General features: G+C 35.9%; 1 protein-coding gene across 1 annotated transcript; it reads left to right on the top strand.

Moving 5' to 3' along the window:
• Positions 1–15,491: 15,491 nt before the first annotated feature.
• LOC133255198 (olfactory receptor 11H4-like) lies at positions 15,492–16,510 on the top strand. Its single transcript, XM_061429745.1, has one exon. The coding sequence runs from the start codon at positions 15,506–15,508 to the stop codon at positions 16,508–16,510; it is 1,005 nt and encodes a 334-aa protein (XP_061285729.1). The 5' UTR covers positions 15,492–15,505.
• Positions 16,511–17,957: the final 1,447 nt, after the last annotated feature.

Here is a 17,957-nt window from a genome sequence, read left to right as displayed (position 1 = left end):
TCTTTTTACTTATTGATAGTTTAAAATTTTCTATAATAAACTCAATTATACTTTTGATTAATATATAACTCTGTGAATTTGTGCAGTTATAAATATCCACACAGCTTTGTTGATAGTAAAACTCTTATTTTATATTAAAAAACTGAATATTTGGATTTTGTCTTTTATTTGTAACTTAATTGTTGCTTATTTTAGTTACTAAATTTCAGATTAAAAATCCCCTTAATTATAACCCATGTAACTTTTTTACAGAGCTATTGTTGTTGTCTAGATATAACATAAAAAACCTCATTTATTAAAAGCAAGGTTTTAATGACAAATATGTTTTTTAAAAAGTATTTCACAATTTAATTTTTCATGTTTAAACATTTTTGTAATTACAAAAATAATGAACATTTATTGCTGAAATTTAGAAACATGATAAACATGAGGAAAATAATTTTCCTAATACCAAGAAGCAAACATGATTAATTTTAGTGTGTCATACATTCTTGAAAGCTTTCTAAAGTGTATTTTTTATTTATATAATTGATATTACATATACAATATGATCTACTACTGAAAAATTCTGCAATTTCCATTAAATACTGATCTTGCAAATGGGTATAGATATCAGGAACATGAAGTAAAGCTTTCAACATAATAGAGTTTAAGTCTAATTATATACCTTCTGCATAGAAAGTGTAGATTCTCGGGTCTTGTGGTCACAGAAGCCTGGCACATTAACACTACGGAGCCATCCTAAATACTATAGAAGTAGGAAATAAACAAACAGGAACCCCGAGGTTACACTGGCCATTAGTACGAAATTTGGGCATTCAGGGATTTAGGGATTCAGGCACTCATAATCAAATTGCAATGGGAATTATTAAAAATTTTAAATCATAATCTATTGCCAGAAATTACCAAACACAAAAAATATGTGTGTTTTAGGGTAATAGTGGGATGCAGGGGTAAATGGCAATGGATAGGGGGAAAAAAAGAGGAAAAAAGATTCCTTTTTGCAACATATCAGCTGGGTGATAGTTACAGTATGTCAGCTGGGTTATTTAAAATTTCTAAATTTAAAATTATTCATTGTAGTGCTGTTTGCATAAGTTATGAAATAATAAATGATATGCATGTCCATTAATTGAATGTTTATTTCATTATAGCAGACCTATTTTTAAAATGTTATATGCTGCTGCTGCTAAGTCGCTTCAGTTGTGTCCGACTCTGTGCGACCCCATGGACTGCAGCCCACCAGGCTTCCCCGTCCCTGGGATTCTCCAGGCAAAAACACTGGAGTGGGTTGCCATTTCCTTCTCCAATGCATGAAAGTGAAAAGTGAAAATGTTATATAACCGAGAGGTAAATGTTCCCAGGACTGAGGTTAATAAGAAAGATAATGAAACATTAGGAAAAGTTTGGTTCCAAGTGCCTTGCCAAAAACAGTAAATCTTTTCACCACTTTCTTTATTTGAAGTGCCTTCTCTAGTCAGGATTCCCACTTTAGATTCTATATTGTTTTATTTTTCTAAATTATAGAACTATGTAAATAAGAATAAAATTCTCACCCTTTCTTCCACTGCCACATCCATACCATGAGGGGAAAGAAGAAGAGAGAGGGGTGAATAGAGAGAAAAGGAGAAGAAGGAACAGAAAGAGAGAGAAAGATTGATTTATGGATATACTTTCATATACTATATGCAATGCTAATTTTTTAAAAATAATACATAATATTTTAAAAATAGTTCTGCTATAATGAAATAAATATTCATTAATAGACATGCATATCATTTATTATTTTATAACTTCTGCAAACAGCACTACAATGAATAATTTTGAATTTTGCTCATAGTTATTTAAGTATTTATTGGGTATTTGGAAGGGATATAGGCCTGAGAGTGAAATTTCTGAGAAGAATGTTGACAGACTGTTTTTCCCTCCTGTGAACAATATACATGGTGCTATTTTGCAAGCTTTCCAACACTGGATAATATCAATCTTTATTGTAATTTTGCAAATATGACAGGTAAAATAATAGTTCATTATTTTAATTTGTGTTTGCCTCATCAGCAGTATTCATGAACATCTTTGGGTTTTTAATTATTTGTATACTCTTTAAGCACAAGCTGGAATCAAGATTGCTGAGAGAAATATCTATAAACTCAGATATGCAGATGACACCACCCTTATGGCAGAAAGTGAAGAGGAACTAAAGAGCAACTTGATAAAAGTGAAAGAAGAGAGTGAAAAAGTTGGCTTAGAGCTCAACATTAGGAAAATTAAGGTCATGGCATCCAGTCCCATCACTTCATGGCAAATAGATGGGGAAACAGTGGAAACAGTGGCTGACTTTATTTTGGGGGGCTCAAAAATCACTGCAGATGGTGACTGCAGCTGTGAAATTAAAAGAGCCTACTCCTTGGAAGGAAAGTTATGACCAAACTAGACAGCATATTAAAAAGCAGAGACTACTTTCCCAACAAAGTTCCGTCTAGTCAAGTGAAGTGGTGTTGCTCAGTCTTGTCTGACTCTTTGTGACCCCATGGACTATAGCCTGCCAGGCTCCTCTGTACATGGGATTTTCCATGGAGGAATACTAGCATGGGTTGCCATTTCCTTCTCCAGGGGATCTGCCCAACCCACTGGGAAGATCTCACTGTAGGTCTCCCACTTTGTAGGCAGATGCTTTTACCATCTGAGCCACCAGGGAAGTCTTGTCAAGGAGTCCGTCTAGTCAAGAATATGGTTTTTCCAGTAGTCATGTATGGGTGTGAGCGTTTCACTATAAAGAAAGCTGAGGCACCAGAGAACTGATTCTTTTGAACTGTGGTGTTGGAGAAGACTCTTGAGAATCCCTTGGACTGCAGTGAGATCCAACCAGTCCATCCTAAAGGAGATCAGTCCTGAGTGTTCATTGGAAGGACCGATGTTGAAGCTGAAACTACAATACTTTGGCCACCTGATGCAAAGAACTGACTCATTTGAAAAGACCCTGATGCTGGGAAAGATTGAGGGCAGGAGAAGGGGACAACAGAGAATGAGATGATTGGATGGCATCACCAACCCATGGACATGAGTTTGAATAAACTCCGGGAGTTGATAATGGACAGATAGACCTGGCCTGCTGCAGTCCATGGGGTCACAAAGAATCGGACACAACTCAGTGACTGAACTGAACTGAATACTCCTTCTTCTGAAAATTTCATGTGCGTGTTATCACTTAACTGTCTATTATGTTTTCATTATTAATGTATAGAAATTCTCTAAATTTCAAGGCTATTACAAGATGCAAATAGTTCAAATATTGATATTTAACCCTAGCCTAAATTTATAATTGATTCAAGTTTTACCTATGTAAACTTCCAAACAAACAGAGAAATAGCATATCAACAGTACCTCAGGAGGCTAGCTCATATCCTCCTCTCAGTCAAAAACCCTAAAAGTCTTTTCATGATTTTTAATCACTCTTAATTAATTTAGCCTTCTTGAACTTCAATAAGGGGAATTGTATGATAATGCTGTATATGTTTGATTACTTTGATTTTATACTATCTGTGAAATTTCTCCAAGCAATTATGCTAATCAGTGTTTATTTTTTGTTACCAGTGAACTGCATTATTTCTTCAATTGTATGAACATACCATAATTTACTTACACATTACATTGTTGTTGGACATTTGTCAGGTACAAGTAAAGCTGCTATGAACATTTCTGCTCATGTTTTTTAATGGGCATAACACTCATTTCTGTTGGATGCGTGTGTATATCAACTGAAACATTTCAATCATAGAATGAATACGTGTTTCATTCAATAAGAAACTGCCAAAAATTTTTCTTTATTGACATCACTAGTTTCCCTTTTTGTAATATAAACATGCTATTCTCTCATATCAGTTTTTATCTTCAGTGTTATAGGAAAAATCCAAAATCAAACTGACATCTTTTTCATATATCTATGGGCTATTTAGAAATATTTTTCATGAGATGCCAATTCAAATCATTTGCTCAATTGTTAACTGGATCATGGGCATTTTCTTACTAACTTTAATTATTGTATCATGTATAAGCAAATCCCTTGTTGAATATAGGCATTGCAATGATCTAATTCTATTAGCACTTACCTTTTCACTTAATGGTGTCTTAGTAAGCAGAAGCTCTTGGTTTTAATAATGTCAGGTTTTTCATATATGATTAAAGACATTTCTTTTGAAAATATTTCTTCTTTCAAAGTCATGAACATATTCTCATTTTAAAATAGATGCTTAAAGATTTTTGGTTTTCACATGTAAGGATATGATCCTTTTAAAATTAATTGTATGTGGTGTGAGGTAGGGTGTCAAGTTTCATTTTCTTTCATATGGATATTTAATTGACCTAAAAATATTTACTGAAGAGACCATTGATTTTTGGCTAGATTGCAGTGGAGGCTGTGTGATAAATAACACTATATATGGCCTCCATTTCAATCTTCTTCTCTATTTTCTATGCTTTTACTAATACAACACTGTCACATTAAGATTTACATTAAATCTTGATATCTGATACTATAAATCTCCCCCTTTGTTCTTTAGTATTATTTTGTGTATTCCAGGCCCTATTCTTTTTTACCTACATTTTAGAATTAGCTTATCAACTTCCTTTAGCATATATAAGGATACTAATTGGAATTTTAATATATCAGTCAAACAATGTAACTGTTTGGGATCATTGCCATATAACAGCAATGAGGCATGTGTACATAAACATGAACATATTGCTTCAGTTAATTTCTCTCAGTTATGTGTTTTAGTTTTCAGAGTAAAGTTTAGTTTTATTTTTTAACTCTTTATGTTATTTTTGTACTACTGCAAATTTATTTTTCTTTAATTTTATTTTTTAAACAATTGTAGTGACTTTGCTATATTCACTTAGCCTAAATATTATTGTATTGAATCTATAGATTACTTTGGCTAGTATGCACATCTTAACAATATTATGTCTTCCAATCCATGAACACAGAATGTATTTCCATTTATTTGTCTCTATAATTTATTTCAACAGTATGTTATAGTTTTCAGTGTATGTATCTTCAACCTACTTATGTTAGCTTCATTCCTATTTTAATTTTGATACTATTGTAAATGAATGATATTTCATTTTCTTTTAGACTGTTTATAGTATCTAGAAGTGCAAATAATTTTTTGTGTTTTGAGTTTTTAATCCTACAACTTTGCTGAATTTGTTCATAAGGTCTAACAGTTTGCTGTAATCTGTAGTGTTTTCTACTTATAAGATCATGTTGTCCACAATCAGAAATTATTTTACTTCTCCCTTTTCTATTTCAGGATAATATTTACCTCTTTTTCTTGTGTAATAGCTCTGGACTTCCTCTTATGTTGAATAGTAGAGGCAAGAGTGGGAATTCTTGCCTTATTTCTAATCTAGAGGAAATGTTTTCAGTCTTTCACCATTGGCTCTAGTGTTAGCTGTGAGTCTTCTCCTAAATGGTCTTTATTATGTTGAGATAATTCACTTCTACCCCTAGTGTTTTTTGTTTTTAATGTTTCTTACCATGTAAGGGTGAGGAGTTTTGTCAGATGTTTTCTCTGCATTAATTGAGATATTCATGTGGGTTTAATCCTTCATGTAGTTAATATGTTACTTTGACTGATCTTCATCTTTTAAACCATCCTTGCATTCCAGGAAAAAAACCCACTTTGTCACAGTGTATAATCCTTTTAATATGCTGTTAAATTCTCTGTGATAGTATTCTTTGATGATTTTTATTCCAGCATTCATTAGAAACATTGGTCTATAGTTTTCATTTCCTATGTCTTTGTCTGGCTTTGATGTCAGGGTAATGAAATTTAGGTTGTTTTCATATTTTGGCTATTATAAATAATGCTACAATAAACATTGGGGTACATATATCTTTTTCCAAAAAGTTTCTGTTTTCTTTGATAAATACCCAGACATGAAATTGCTGAATCATATGACAGTTATATTTTAATTTTTTGGAGAAACTTCATACTTCTTCCATAGTGACTGCACCAATGTACAATCCCACCAGCAGTATAAAAGTGTTTCCTTTTATCCACATCCTCACCAATACTCCTTATTTGTTGTCTTTTTGATGATAGCCATTCTGTCATTATGGCTTTCAGCTGCAATTCTCTGATGATTTCTGATGTTGAATATCCTATCATGTGCCTGTTGGCCAGATGTATGTCTTCTTCAGAAAAATGTCAATTCAGGCCCATTTTTCAACTGGTTGGTTTTTGTTGTTGAGGTATATGAGTGATTTATATATTTTGGATATTAACCCCATATCATGTGTATTATTTGAAAATGATTTCTCCAGTTTAGTAAGCTGCCTTATCACTTTGTTGATGGTTTCCTTTGCAATGCAAAAGGCAAAGTTTGCTGTATTTACATTTATTTATTTTATTATTTCCTTTGCTTAAAGAGATGGATCTAGAAAACTAAGGCTATGATCAATGTCAGAGAGCATACTTTCTGCTTTTTCTGCTAGGAGTTTTATGGTTTGAGGCTTTACACTTTAGAAAAAAAAGTGAAGTGAAAATGTTAGTTACTCAGTTGTGTCCAACTGTTTGCGACCCCATTGAGTCTTTAATCTATTTTAAATTAATTTTTATAAAGGGCATGAGAAAGTAATCTAGTTTAGTCCTCTTGCATGTAGCCATCCAGGTTTTCCAACGACATCTACTGAAGAGTCTATGAAAAATAAAAGTGGTGAGAGGGCATTCTTGTCTTGTTCCTGATCTTAAAGAAAATGTTTCCAGATTTTCAACAGTGAGTATGATGTTAGCCGTGGGTTTATTATATATGGCTTTTTTATGTTAAAGTATCCCTCTATATCCACTTTGCATAGAGTTTTTATCATAAATGCATGTTGAATATTGTCAAAAGCTTTCTCTGGATCTATTAAAATGATATTTAATCTTTATTCTTCAATTTGTTAATGTAGTGTATCAGGTTGATTGCTTTGTGGATATTGAACCATCCTTGCATCTCTGAGATAAGCACCACTGGATCATGGTGTATAATCATTTTAAGCATTGTTTAATTTGTTTGGCAAATTTTTTGGAGGATTTTTGCCTCCACGTTCATCAGTGATATTGACCTGTTGTTTTCTTTTTTTGTGATATTTTTGTCTGATGTCAATATCAGGGTGATGCTGGCAACATTTGCAAACATTTTCTCCCATTCTATAAGTTGTCTTTTCATTTTGTGTATCTGATAGATCAAATCTTACATCATTATTTTACTTTTTCAAAATACATTTATTATCCTGAGAGTTTATTTCAAAGGAGATTTTTAAAATCTCTTTCTAAAGTTGAAAATTTCTATAACAGTTTCTTTCCCACAGTCTGACTGGGATTGTCTAGACTGCCTTGGATTTGTGTACTGCCTTGTTAAATATTTATGCTTAACACTAAGAAGTCAATCCATGAAAGAACATGGTATAACTTCCCTGATAATCTGGTTTTCTTTTATATACCTCTGTAAAGATTCACATTTTCTTAATGGTGCATGTACTATCTTTCAAAGTTTATTTCCAGATGATTTGTGTTGCTATTAAAAATGAAATAATTTACCCATAAGAATTTACAAATCTTCTCATCCATAAAAGGAAAGTTTTATTACCTACATTTTTTGTAGTTAGCCAACTTATTGAATCATTTTGTGTTTTAGTTGATTCTCTTCTTCTTGGTGGTCATTCATTTCTAAGCCAACAATCAAAATTTCTCTTCATAATATTCATGCCTGTATATTATTACCTTTGTCTCATTTCGTTGGTGTATATAGGAGCAGTGATGATGATGTATCAAGTGACTTTCCCCAAATTATGTTATCTTTTAAGAACCTGTAAGTATCAGTGACTTACACCAAGTTCTTTTTTTTTTTTTTTTAACTCGCATTGACTTGCTGCTTTTGGTTGGTATATATATTTTCTCTCCCTCTTGTACCTCCCCTCCCATCCTACCCGTCTAAGTCATCACAGGACACTGAGCTGGGCTCCCTGTAATATACAGCAGCTTCTTGCTAGCTAGCTATTTTACACATGGTAAAGAATACATGTCAATGCAACTCTCTCAGTACATCCCACCCTTCCCTTCCCCCACTATGTCCACACATCATTCTCTATATCTGTGTCTCTATTCCTGCCCTGCAAATAGGATTTTTTTCCTAATTAATTTATTTTTTTAATTGGAGGCTAATTACTAAAGAGCCTCTTGATGAACGTGAAGGAGGAGAGTGAAAAAGTTGGCTTAAAGCTCATAATTCAGAAAACGAAGATCATGGCATCTGGTCCCATCACTTCATGGCAAATAGATGGGGAAACAGTGGAAACAGTGGCACACTTCATTTTTCTGGGCTCCAAAATCACTGCAGATGGTGATTGCAGGCGTGAAATTAAAAGCCGCTTACTCCTTGGAAGAAAAGTTATAAGCAACCTAGACAACATATTCAAAAGCAGAGACATTACTTTGCCAGCAAAGGTCCATCTAGTCAAGGCTATGGTTTTTCCAGTGGTCATGTATGGATGTGAGAGTTGGACTATAAAGAAAGCTGAGCACCAAAGAATTGATGCTTTTGAACTGTGGTGTTGGAGAAGACTCTTGAGAGTCCCTTGGACTGCAAGGAGATCCAACCAGTCCATTCTAAAGGAGATCAGTCCTGGATGTTCATTGGAAGGACTGATGTTGAAGATGAAACTCCAATGTTTTGGTCACCTGATGCTAAGAGCTGACTCATTTGAAAAGACCCTGATGCTGGGAAAGATTGAGGGCAGGAGAAGAAGATTGAGGGATGACAGAGGATGAGATGGTTGGATGGTATCACCGACTCAATGGACATGGGTTTGGATAGACTCCAGGAGTTGGTGATAGACAGGGAGGCCTGGCATGCTGTGGTTCATGGCGTCGCAAAGAGTCGGACACAACCGAGCAACTGAACTGAACTGAACTGAATAACTTTACAATATTATAGTGGTTTTTGCCATACATTGACATGAATCAGCCATGGGTTTACTTTATTGCATGGGAAAAAGCTATGGTGCATTGCATAATGGTTCTTAAAGTTTTCTTTAAAAGTGCCATATGTAAATTTGTCTTATTGTGCAAAACAGGTCACATTGCCTAGTCTAACATTTGTGAAACATAGAAATATTCAGTTCAGTTCAGTTCAGTCACTCAGTCGTGTCCAACACTTTGCGTGCCCATGAATAGCAGCATGCCAGGTCTCCCTGTCCATCACCAACTCCCGGAGTTCACTCAGACTTAGGTCCATCGAGTCAGTGATGCCATCCAGCCATCTCATCCTCTGTCGTCCCCTTCTCCTCCTGACCCCAATCCCTCCCAGCATCAGAGTCTTTTCCAATGAGTCAACTCTTCGCATGAGGTGGCCAAAGTACTAGACTTTCAGCTTTAGCATCATTCCTTCCAAAGAAATATCAGGGCTGATCTCCTTCAGAATGGACTGGTTGGATCTCCTTGCAGTCCAATGGACTCTCAAGAGTCTTTTCCAACACCACAGTTCAAAAGCATCAATTCTTTGGCGCTCAGCTTTCTTCACAGTCCAACTCTCACATCCATACATGACTACTGGAAAAACCATAGCCTTGACTAGATGGACCTTTGTTGGCAAAGCAATGTCTCTGCTTTTGAATATGCTATCCAGGTTGGTCATAATTTTCCTTCCAAGGGGTAAGCAGCTTTTAATTTCATGGCTGCAATCACCATCTGCAGTGATTTTGGAGCCCAGAAAAATAAAGTCTGACACTGTTTCCACTGTTTCCCCATCTATTTGCCATGAAGTGATGGGACCAGATGCCATGATCTCCATTTTCTGAATGTTGAGCTTTAAGCCAACTTTTTCACTCTCCACTTTCACTTTGATCAAGAGACTTTTTCGTTCCTCTTCACTTTCTGCCATAAGGGTGGTGTCATCTGCATATCTGAGGTTATTGATATCTCCCTGCAATCTTGATTCCAGCTTGTGCTTCTTCTAGCCCAGTGTTTCTTGTGATGTACTCTGCATAGAAGTTAAGTAAGCAGGGTGACAATATACAGCCTTGACTTCCTCATTTTCCTATTTGGAACCAGTCTGTTGTTCCATGTCCAGTTCTAACTGTTGTTTCCTGACCTGCATATAGGTTTCTCAAAAGGCAGGTCAGGTGGTCTGGTATTCCCATCTCTTTCAGAATTTTCCACAGTTTGTTGTGATCCACACAGTCAAAGGCTTTGGCATAGTCAATAAAGCAGAAATAGAAATTTCTCTGGAACTCTCTTGCTTTTTCCATGATCCAGCAGATGTTGGCAATTTGATCTCTGGTTCCTCTGCCATTTCTAAAACCAGCTTGAACATCAGGAAGGTCAAAAGTCATGTATTGCTGAAGCCTGACTTGGAGAATTTGGAGCATTACTTTACTAGCGTGTGAGATGAGTGCAATTGTGCAGTAGTTTGAGCATTCTTTGACATTTCCTTTCTTTGGAATTGGAATGAAAACTGACCTTTTCCAGTCCTGTGGCCACTGCTGAGTTTTCCAAATTTGCTGGCATATTGAGTGCAGCACTTTCACAGCATCATCTTTCAGGATTTGAAATAGCTCAACTGGAATTCCATCACCTCCACTAGCTTTGTTTGTAGATTTGATTTCTAAGGCCCATTTGACTTCACATTCCAGGATGTCTGACTCTAGGTCAGTGATCACACCATCGTTATTATCTTGGTCGTGAAGATCTTTTTTGTACAGTTCTTCTGTGTATTCCTGCCATCTCCTTAATATCTACGGCCTCTGTTAGGTCCATACCATTTCTGTCCTTTATTGAGCCCATTTTTGCATGAAATGTTCCCTTGGTATCTCTAATTTTCTTGAAGAGATCTCTAGTCTTTCCCATTCTGTTTTTTTCCTCTATTTCTTTGCATTGGTTGCTGAGGAAGGCTTTCTTATCTCTTCTTGCTATTATTTGAAACTCTGCATTCAAATGCTTATATGTTTCCTTTTCTCCTTTACTTTTCGCTTCTCTTCTTTTCACAGGTATTTGTAAGGCCTCCTCAGACAGCCATTTCCTTTTTTGCGTTTCTTTTCCATGGGAATGGTCTTCATCCCTGTCTCCTGTACAATGTCACGAACCTCAGTCCATAGTTTATCAGGCACTCTATCTATCAGATCTAGTCCCATAAATCTGTTTCTCACTTCCACTGCATAATCATAAGGGATTTGATTTAGGTCATACCTGAATAGTCTAGTGGTCTTCCCTACTTTCTTCAATTTAAGTCTGAATTTGGCAATAAAGTGTTCATGGTCTGAGCCACAGTCAGCTCCTGGTCTTGTTTTTGCTGACTGTATAGAGCTTCTCCATCTTTGGCTGCAAAGAGTATAATCAGTCTGATTTCAGTGTTGACCATCTGGTGATGTCCATGTGTAGAGTCTTTGCTTGTGTTGTTGGAAAAGGGTGTTTGCTATAATAGAAATATTATCCTCTAGTAAAAAAGGAAAATGAATCAGTTAGAACAATAACTCTGTCATATGAATATTTTGTTTTGTCCTTGATTTTAATTGTAATGTTTTTGTGTTTTACTACTAAAGTATGATTTTGCAAATTATTTCTGATGAAGAGGTTTTTTTCTACCCAGTTAAATTATCTATGTCTTTTTCTGGTTTGCTTTGTCAAAAACGGGTTTCAATTTTTTCTATTTTTGCTTCTACATCTATCAAGACATTCTTATGTTACTTCTATTAATTAAAAATTATGTTATATTTATATATTATATTAACATATGATACAATTAGGGATAGCCCTTAAGGTATACATCTTACTTTATAATATTATATTATTTGGAAATATTTTACTCTAGAATGTGGCTTAATATAATATAATCTTTGTAACTCTGGTTATCACACTTAGTTCAGTTCAGTCACTCAGTTGTGTCCAACTCTTTGCAACCCCATGAATTGCAGCATGCCGGGCCTCTCTGTCCATCACCAACTCCCAGGGCTCAACAATTAGGTAGTCATTGTGTAAAATCATATATATCCATATAATAATACTAATATTTTAGTACAGAATCATTCAAAAATGTTATTAAAGTGGCTAACTGCATGGTGGTGTCATCTGCATATCTGAGATTCTTGATATTTCTCTCAGCAATCTTGATTGCAGCTTGTGTTTCTTCCAGTCCAGTGTTTCTCATGATGTACTCTGCATATAAGTTAAATAAGCAGGGTGATAATATACAGCCTTGACGTACTCCTTTTCCTATTTGGAACCAGTCTGTTGTTCCATGTCCAGTTCTAACTGTTGCTTCCTGACCTGCATACAGATTTCTCAAGAGGCAGGTCAAGTGGTCTGGTATTCCCATCTCTTTCAGAATTTTCCACAGTTTGTTGTGATCCACACAGTCAAAGGCTTTGGCATAGTCAATAAAGCAGAAATAGATGTTTCTCTGGAACTCTCTTGCTTTTTCCATATTCCAGCAGATGTTGGCAATTTGATCTCTGGTTCCTCTGCCTTTTCTAAAACCAGGTTGAACATCAGGAAGTTCATGATTCACATATTGCTGAAGCCTGGCTTGGACACCACACCCTTATGGCAGAAAGTGAAGGGAAACTAAAAAGCCTCTTGATGAAAGTGAAAGAGGACAGTGAAAAAGTTGGCTTAAAGCTCAACATTCAGAAAACGAAGATCATGGCATCTGGTCCCATCACTTCATGGGAAATAGATGGGAAACAGTGGAAACAGTGACTCACTTTATTTTGGGGGTCTCCAAAATCACTGCAGATGGTGATTGCAGCCATGAAATTAAAAGACTCTTCCTCTTTAGAAGGAAAGTTATGACCAACCTAGATAGCATATTCAAAAGCAGAGACATTACTTTGCCAACAAAGGTCAGTCTAGTCAAGGCTATGCTTTTTCCTGTGGTCATGTATGGATGTGAGAGTTGGACTGTGAAGAAGGCTGAGCACCGAAGAATTGATGCTTTTGAACTGTGATGTTGGAAAAGACTCTGGAGAGTCCCTTGGACTGCAAGGAGATCCAACCAGTCCATTCTGAAGGAGATCAGCCCTGGGATTTCTTTGGAGGGAATGATGCTGAAGCTGAAACACCAGTACTTTGGCCACCTCATGCGAAGAGTTGACTCATTGGAAAAGACACTGATGCTGGGAGGGATTGGGGTCAGGAGGAGAAGGGGACGATAGAGGATGAGATGGCTGGATGGCATCACTGACTCGATGGACGTGAGTCTGAGTGAACTCTGGGAGTTAGTGATGGACAGGGAGGCCTGGTGTGCTGCGATTCATGGGGTTGCAAAAAGTCGGACACAACTGAGTGACTGAACTGAACTGCATGGTAAATTTTTATAAATTACGTTTTATTTTAAAATATCATATTCATAGCTAAAGAATGTGTCTCTCAATGTGGTGGTAGTAGTGAGCTTGGGGTAGGGCATCAAAGATGGAATTAACACATGCAAAAGGGTCTTCAATACAGTTAAATACACAGACTCCTAATCTCTATGCTAACTTTTATTCCAGAGACTTTTCTTCAAGTGTAAAATCAAGTCTCCTTGCCAGTCACAACTTTCTTCTAATCACTAGAGATAAATTTACTTTCCATCATAGCTAAAACAGCAAACTTTCCCTGCGATTCTTTTTTGTTTCCATTCCTCCTCATTATTACAAAAGAGAAATCTTCAATTAGAATAAAATATATGTAAGAATCTGAAACTTAATCCAGCATGCTGAATAAAGACCAAAATAAGAAACCAGGTTCAACAGAACTACTGTGTTATGAATTCCCTCTCTAGAGGGCCAATTTCCAAAGATGGCCTCTACAGAACATAAAAGGGAACAATATTTAAATTCTCCTTTTGATTCTGTCTAGACCATGATTTTCTTTCCCGCTGTCACCTTGCCTTTACAGTTTATATAAAAAGGGAGACCTACAGAGGGGAAACCTGAAGAGTACCTAAGACTGACTTCTTAATCCCATAAGGTTGTTCCTAAAAGCCTATTCAGCAATTCATATGAATTCCCATAATAATTCATGGAGCACTACTATATCTGGTGTTTCTGAGATATGAGAAAACTGTTGTATTTTGTTTTTCTGTATACTCAGATGTGGAAAATGGCATTCAACTCTACAGAATTCTATGATATTCACCTTGTATCTTCAGGTAAGGTAAAGCTCACATGTGTCTAAGCTCTCCTTATTTCTTTCTTCTACCCCTTCTCATTTTATAACTTAATATGCGAATTAGAAAAGTACTATTTCTCCAGAATCATAGCTGAGATTTTGTATGAGAGCTTATAAAAAGTGTTACTTCAAACATTTGCTAAAACTCTTAAAGGATCTTGCCAGGTGCTCCTTTTTATTCCCACTCTATATAACGGTTTTCTGATCCTAAATCAGGGAAAATTCCAGAAAATGAATGGATACACCTTCTTTCAGAAAAGTCTATCCCCTGTACTTTCTGTTACTTTTAATAAGTAGCAGGCAAGGAATTTTATTTGTGCTCGAGATTTCAAAATTTAGGACATTTTTTATGAGCATAAGTAAACATGACTTTATTATTAAAGTCATGTTTTAATTATTAAACATAAAGTTTAATTATTAAACATGTTTTAATAACTGATACTACTTAATTTTAACATGTATTTTCGATAGTGTGTTTTTACTGAAGGGAGGAATTGAAATGTGAACTCTTGTAAATTTTCATTTTAATATTAACTTATAATCTATTCTTAAAAAGATATAGGAATATTTCTCATAACCTAACTCAAAGAAATTTAAAGTTGTATAAAGGATTTAGATTTATTGATATTGTCCTTAATTCAACTCAAAGCATTTCTCACCAGAAGAACAAAGAATAGCATTATCTTTAACGTCTTTGTACGTCACAAACACTGAGTTAACTTAGCTGTGTTTTTGTTTGTTTTTTTTTTTGGTGGGGGGAGGGAATCTGTGTTTTTTTCAGTATTATTTAAAATGGTAAGTCCTTATACATATTTACTTATTGTCAACACTTTGTTAGCTGTAGGAAATTAGGAAAGCTCTTTGTTCACTTTGTTTTTATTATATCCAGAATAGGAATATGAATACTTGAAAATCATGGTAACATCTCTGTGTATGGTAGGTAGCTCCGCTGGTAAAGAATTTGCCTGCAATGCAGGAGACCACGATTCAATTCCTGGGTCAGGAAGATCCACTGGAGAAGGGATAGGCTTCCCACTCCAGTATTCTTGAGCTTCCCTGGTGGCTCAGACAGTAAAGAATCTGCCTGCAATGTGGGAGATGTGTGTTCGATCCCTGGGTTGGGAAGCTCTCCTGGAGGAGGGCATGTCCACCCCAGTATTCTAGACTGGAGAATCACATGGACAGATGAGCCTGGTGGGCTACAGTCCATGGGGTACCAAAGAGCTGGATGCAACTAAGTACAGCACAAAGTAACGTGGCTCAAAGCAAGTCATCTGCCCTAATGAGTAATGTTTTGTAAGGCCAATTCTAATATGGAACTCTGTCTTTCTTTTGCAGCTTTGAAAACAAATAAGTATACCCATGTAGAGAATTGCTCTAGCTCTGTGAGTAAATTCTTCCTTTTAGGCTTCCCTTATACTTGGGAAATTCGGATCCTCTGTTTCTCAGTTTTTTCTGGGACATATATTCTGACACTCATTGGAAATCTGTGCATTATTTGTGCTGTGAGGTGCGACCATCAACTGCAAACTCCAATGTACATCCTGCTGGCCAATTTTTCCTTCCTGGAGATCTGGTTTGTCACCTCCACTGTCCCTAATATGCTAGCCAACTTTCTTTCTGAGACCAACACCATCTCCTTCTCTGGCTGCTTTCTGCAATTCTACTTCTTCTTCTCCATTGGCACCACTGAGACCTTCTTCCTGTCTGCCATGGCCTTTGACAGGTGCCTTGCCATCTGCAGGCCCCTTCACTACCCCGCTGTCATGCCAGTGCAACGCTGCATCAGGATGGGAGCCTGCCGCTGGGCGTGTGGCTTCTTGTACTTCCTCTTGCCTATATATCTAATCTCTCAACTCCCCTTTTGTTGTCTCAATAAAATTGATCACTTCCTATGTGATCCAGGACCCCTTATAAAGCTGTCTTGTGCACCAGCTCCTGTCACTGAGATTATCTGTGCCATCTACAATTCAGTCCTCATTTTCTCCACCTTACTCTTCATTACCAGCTCCTACACCCTGGTGATCAGAGCTGTGCTTAGGGTCCCCTCAGCAGAAGGCCGGCATAAGGCTTTCTCTACATGTGGCTCCCATCTGTCTGTAGTGTCTCTGTTCTATGGCTCTATTATGGTCGTATATGTGAGCCCAACAGCAGGCAATCCAGCTGGGATTCAGAAATATGTGACTTTGTTTTATTCTGTGCTAACTCCACTCTTCAACCCCTTGATCTATAGTCTCCGGAATAAAGAGATGAAGGAGGCTCTGAGAAAATTATTTAAGACTGTGAGATTTAGGCAGAGGCCTGGCAGAAATCTTTGAAGAACTTGTGTGTGCAACTGAAATAATATATGTGAAACAAATGATTGAAAGATTAGCATTCAATTGTATTAACCACATTAGACAAATATATTTGAGGGAGGGAGAAGAACATAGTCAAATGTAATGAAATGTTTATTAAATTAACTGTGGCCATCTGTCCATTTTTTTATTGTTTGAGAAAATTTACATTAATAGTAAAATTTTTTCATATTCAAATAAAAATAATCAAAGAAAAAATAATCAATCTTCTTCCTGGCATTCAGACTTAATATTAAAATTTTGATGTTAGCATATCAGTTACACATGTATACACAATAATCAAATATTTATTACTGATATTTCTCTGGTAAGTCAAAAGGCATGCTAAATTTACAAAACAACATTTAAATTTTAATTTCTATGTCAATATTAAAGACATGACAAGATTAATTAACCTCTTTATAAAAGTTCATTTATCATAATTGTACTTCCCACTTTCTCACCAAGATTTAGTTTAAATACTCAGAATTTGGATCCAGATGGTTGCCGTTATTTCTCCATTATATGTTTAATCTAATAATTATTTTTAAAATAAATTCTCTATAAAATAAACCATACACTGCCTTTTGTTTATACATCATTTGTGTATTCTACAAGCTAGAGATAACAACCAGTGACCCTCAGGTTTTGTTGCGATTACAGAAATTGCTAGATTTGCTTTGCTAACTATGTCAAGAACAATAGCATCTCATACTGCCAGCCAGATTTTCCTCATTCCACAAAAAGACCATGAATCCATTAGTTATTACTCCCCCATCCTTCCTCTCTCCAGTCCTTGGAAACAACTGATCTACTTTCTGTTCTATAGATTTGTTAATTCTCCAAATTTCATATAAATGGAATCATACAATATATGTGACCTTTTGTGACCAACTTCTTTCACTTAACATAATGTGTACAAGATTCATTTTTGCTGGGCATGTTTATCTGTACTTTATTCCTTTTTATGGCTGAATAGCATTTCTTAGTATGGATATACCCACATTTTATCTTTTCAATAGTTGATGGATGTTTGAGTTGTTTCCATCATTGGTCTATTATGAGTTATACATGAACAAGTTTTTCTATGAACATATATTTTCACTTTGGGGGATTTACTCCAGGGAAAGGAATCGTTGTGTCATATGTTAACTATTTAACATTTTGAGGAATTGTCAGACTATTTTCCGAAGTGACTGTGCCATCTTTACTATCATATCAGCATAGTATGAAATGTATGGGTTCAGTTTCTCTCTATCCTCACCAACACTTGTTTGCTCTTTCTTTTTTTTTTTTTTGTCCTTTAGCTATCCTTGTATATACGAAGAGGTATCTTATTATGGTGCTCACTTGCATTTCCCTAATGATAAGGATGCTGATTATCTTTCAGTGTGCTTATTGGCCACTTCCATGTCTTCACTGGGAAATA

The sequence above is a fragment of the Bos javanicus genome, chromosome 10, assembly GCF_032452875.1.
Source record: "Bos javanicus breed banteng chromosome 10, ARS-OSU_banteng_1.0, whole genome shotgun sequence".
In the NCBI taxonomy this organism is placed as follows: Eukaryota; Metazoa; Chordata; class Mammalia; order Artiodactyla; family Bovidae; genus Bos; species Bos javanicus.
Note: the sequence above shows the minus strand (reverse complement) of the source record. Positions and strands in the feature narration are given on the sequence as shown.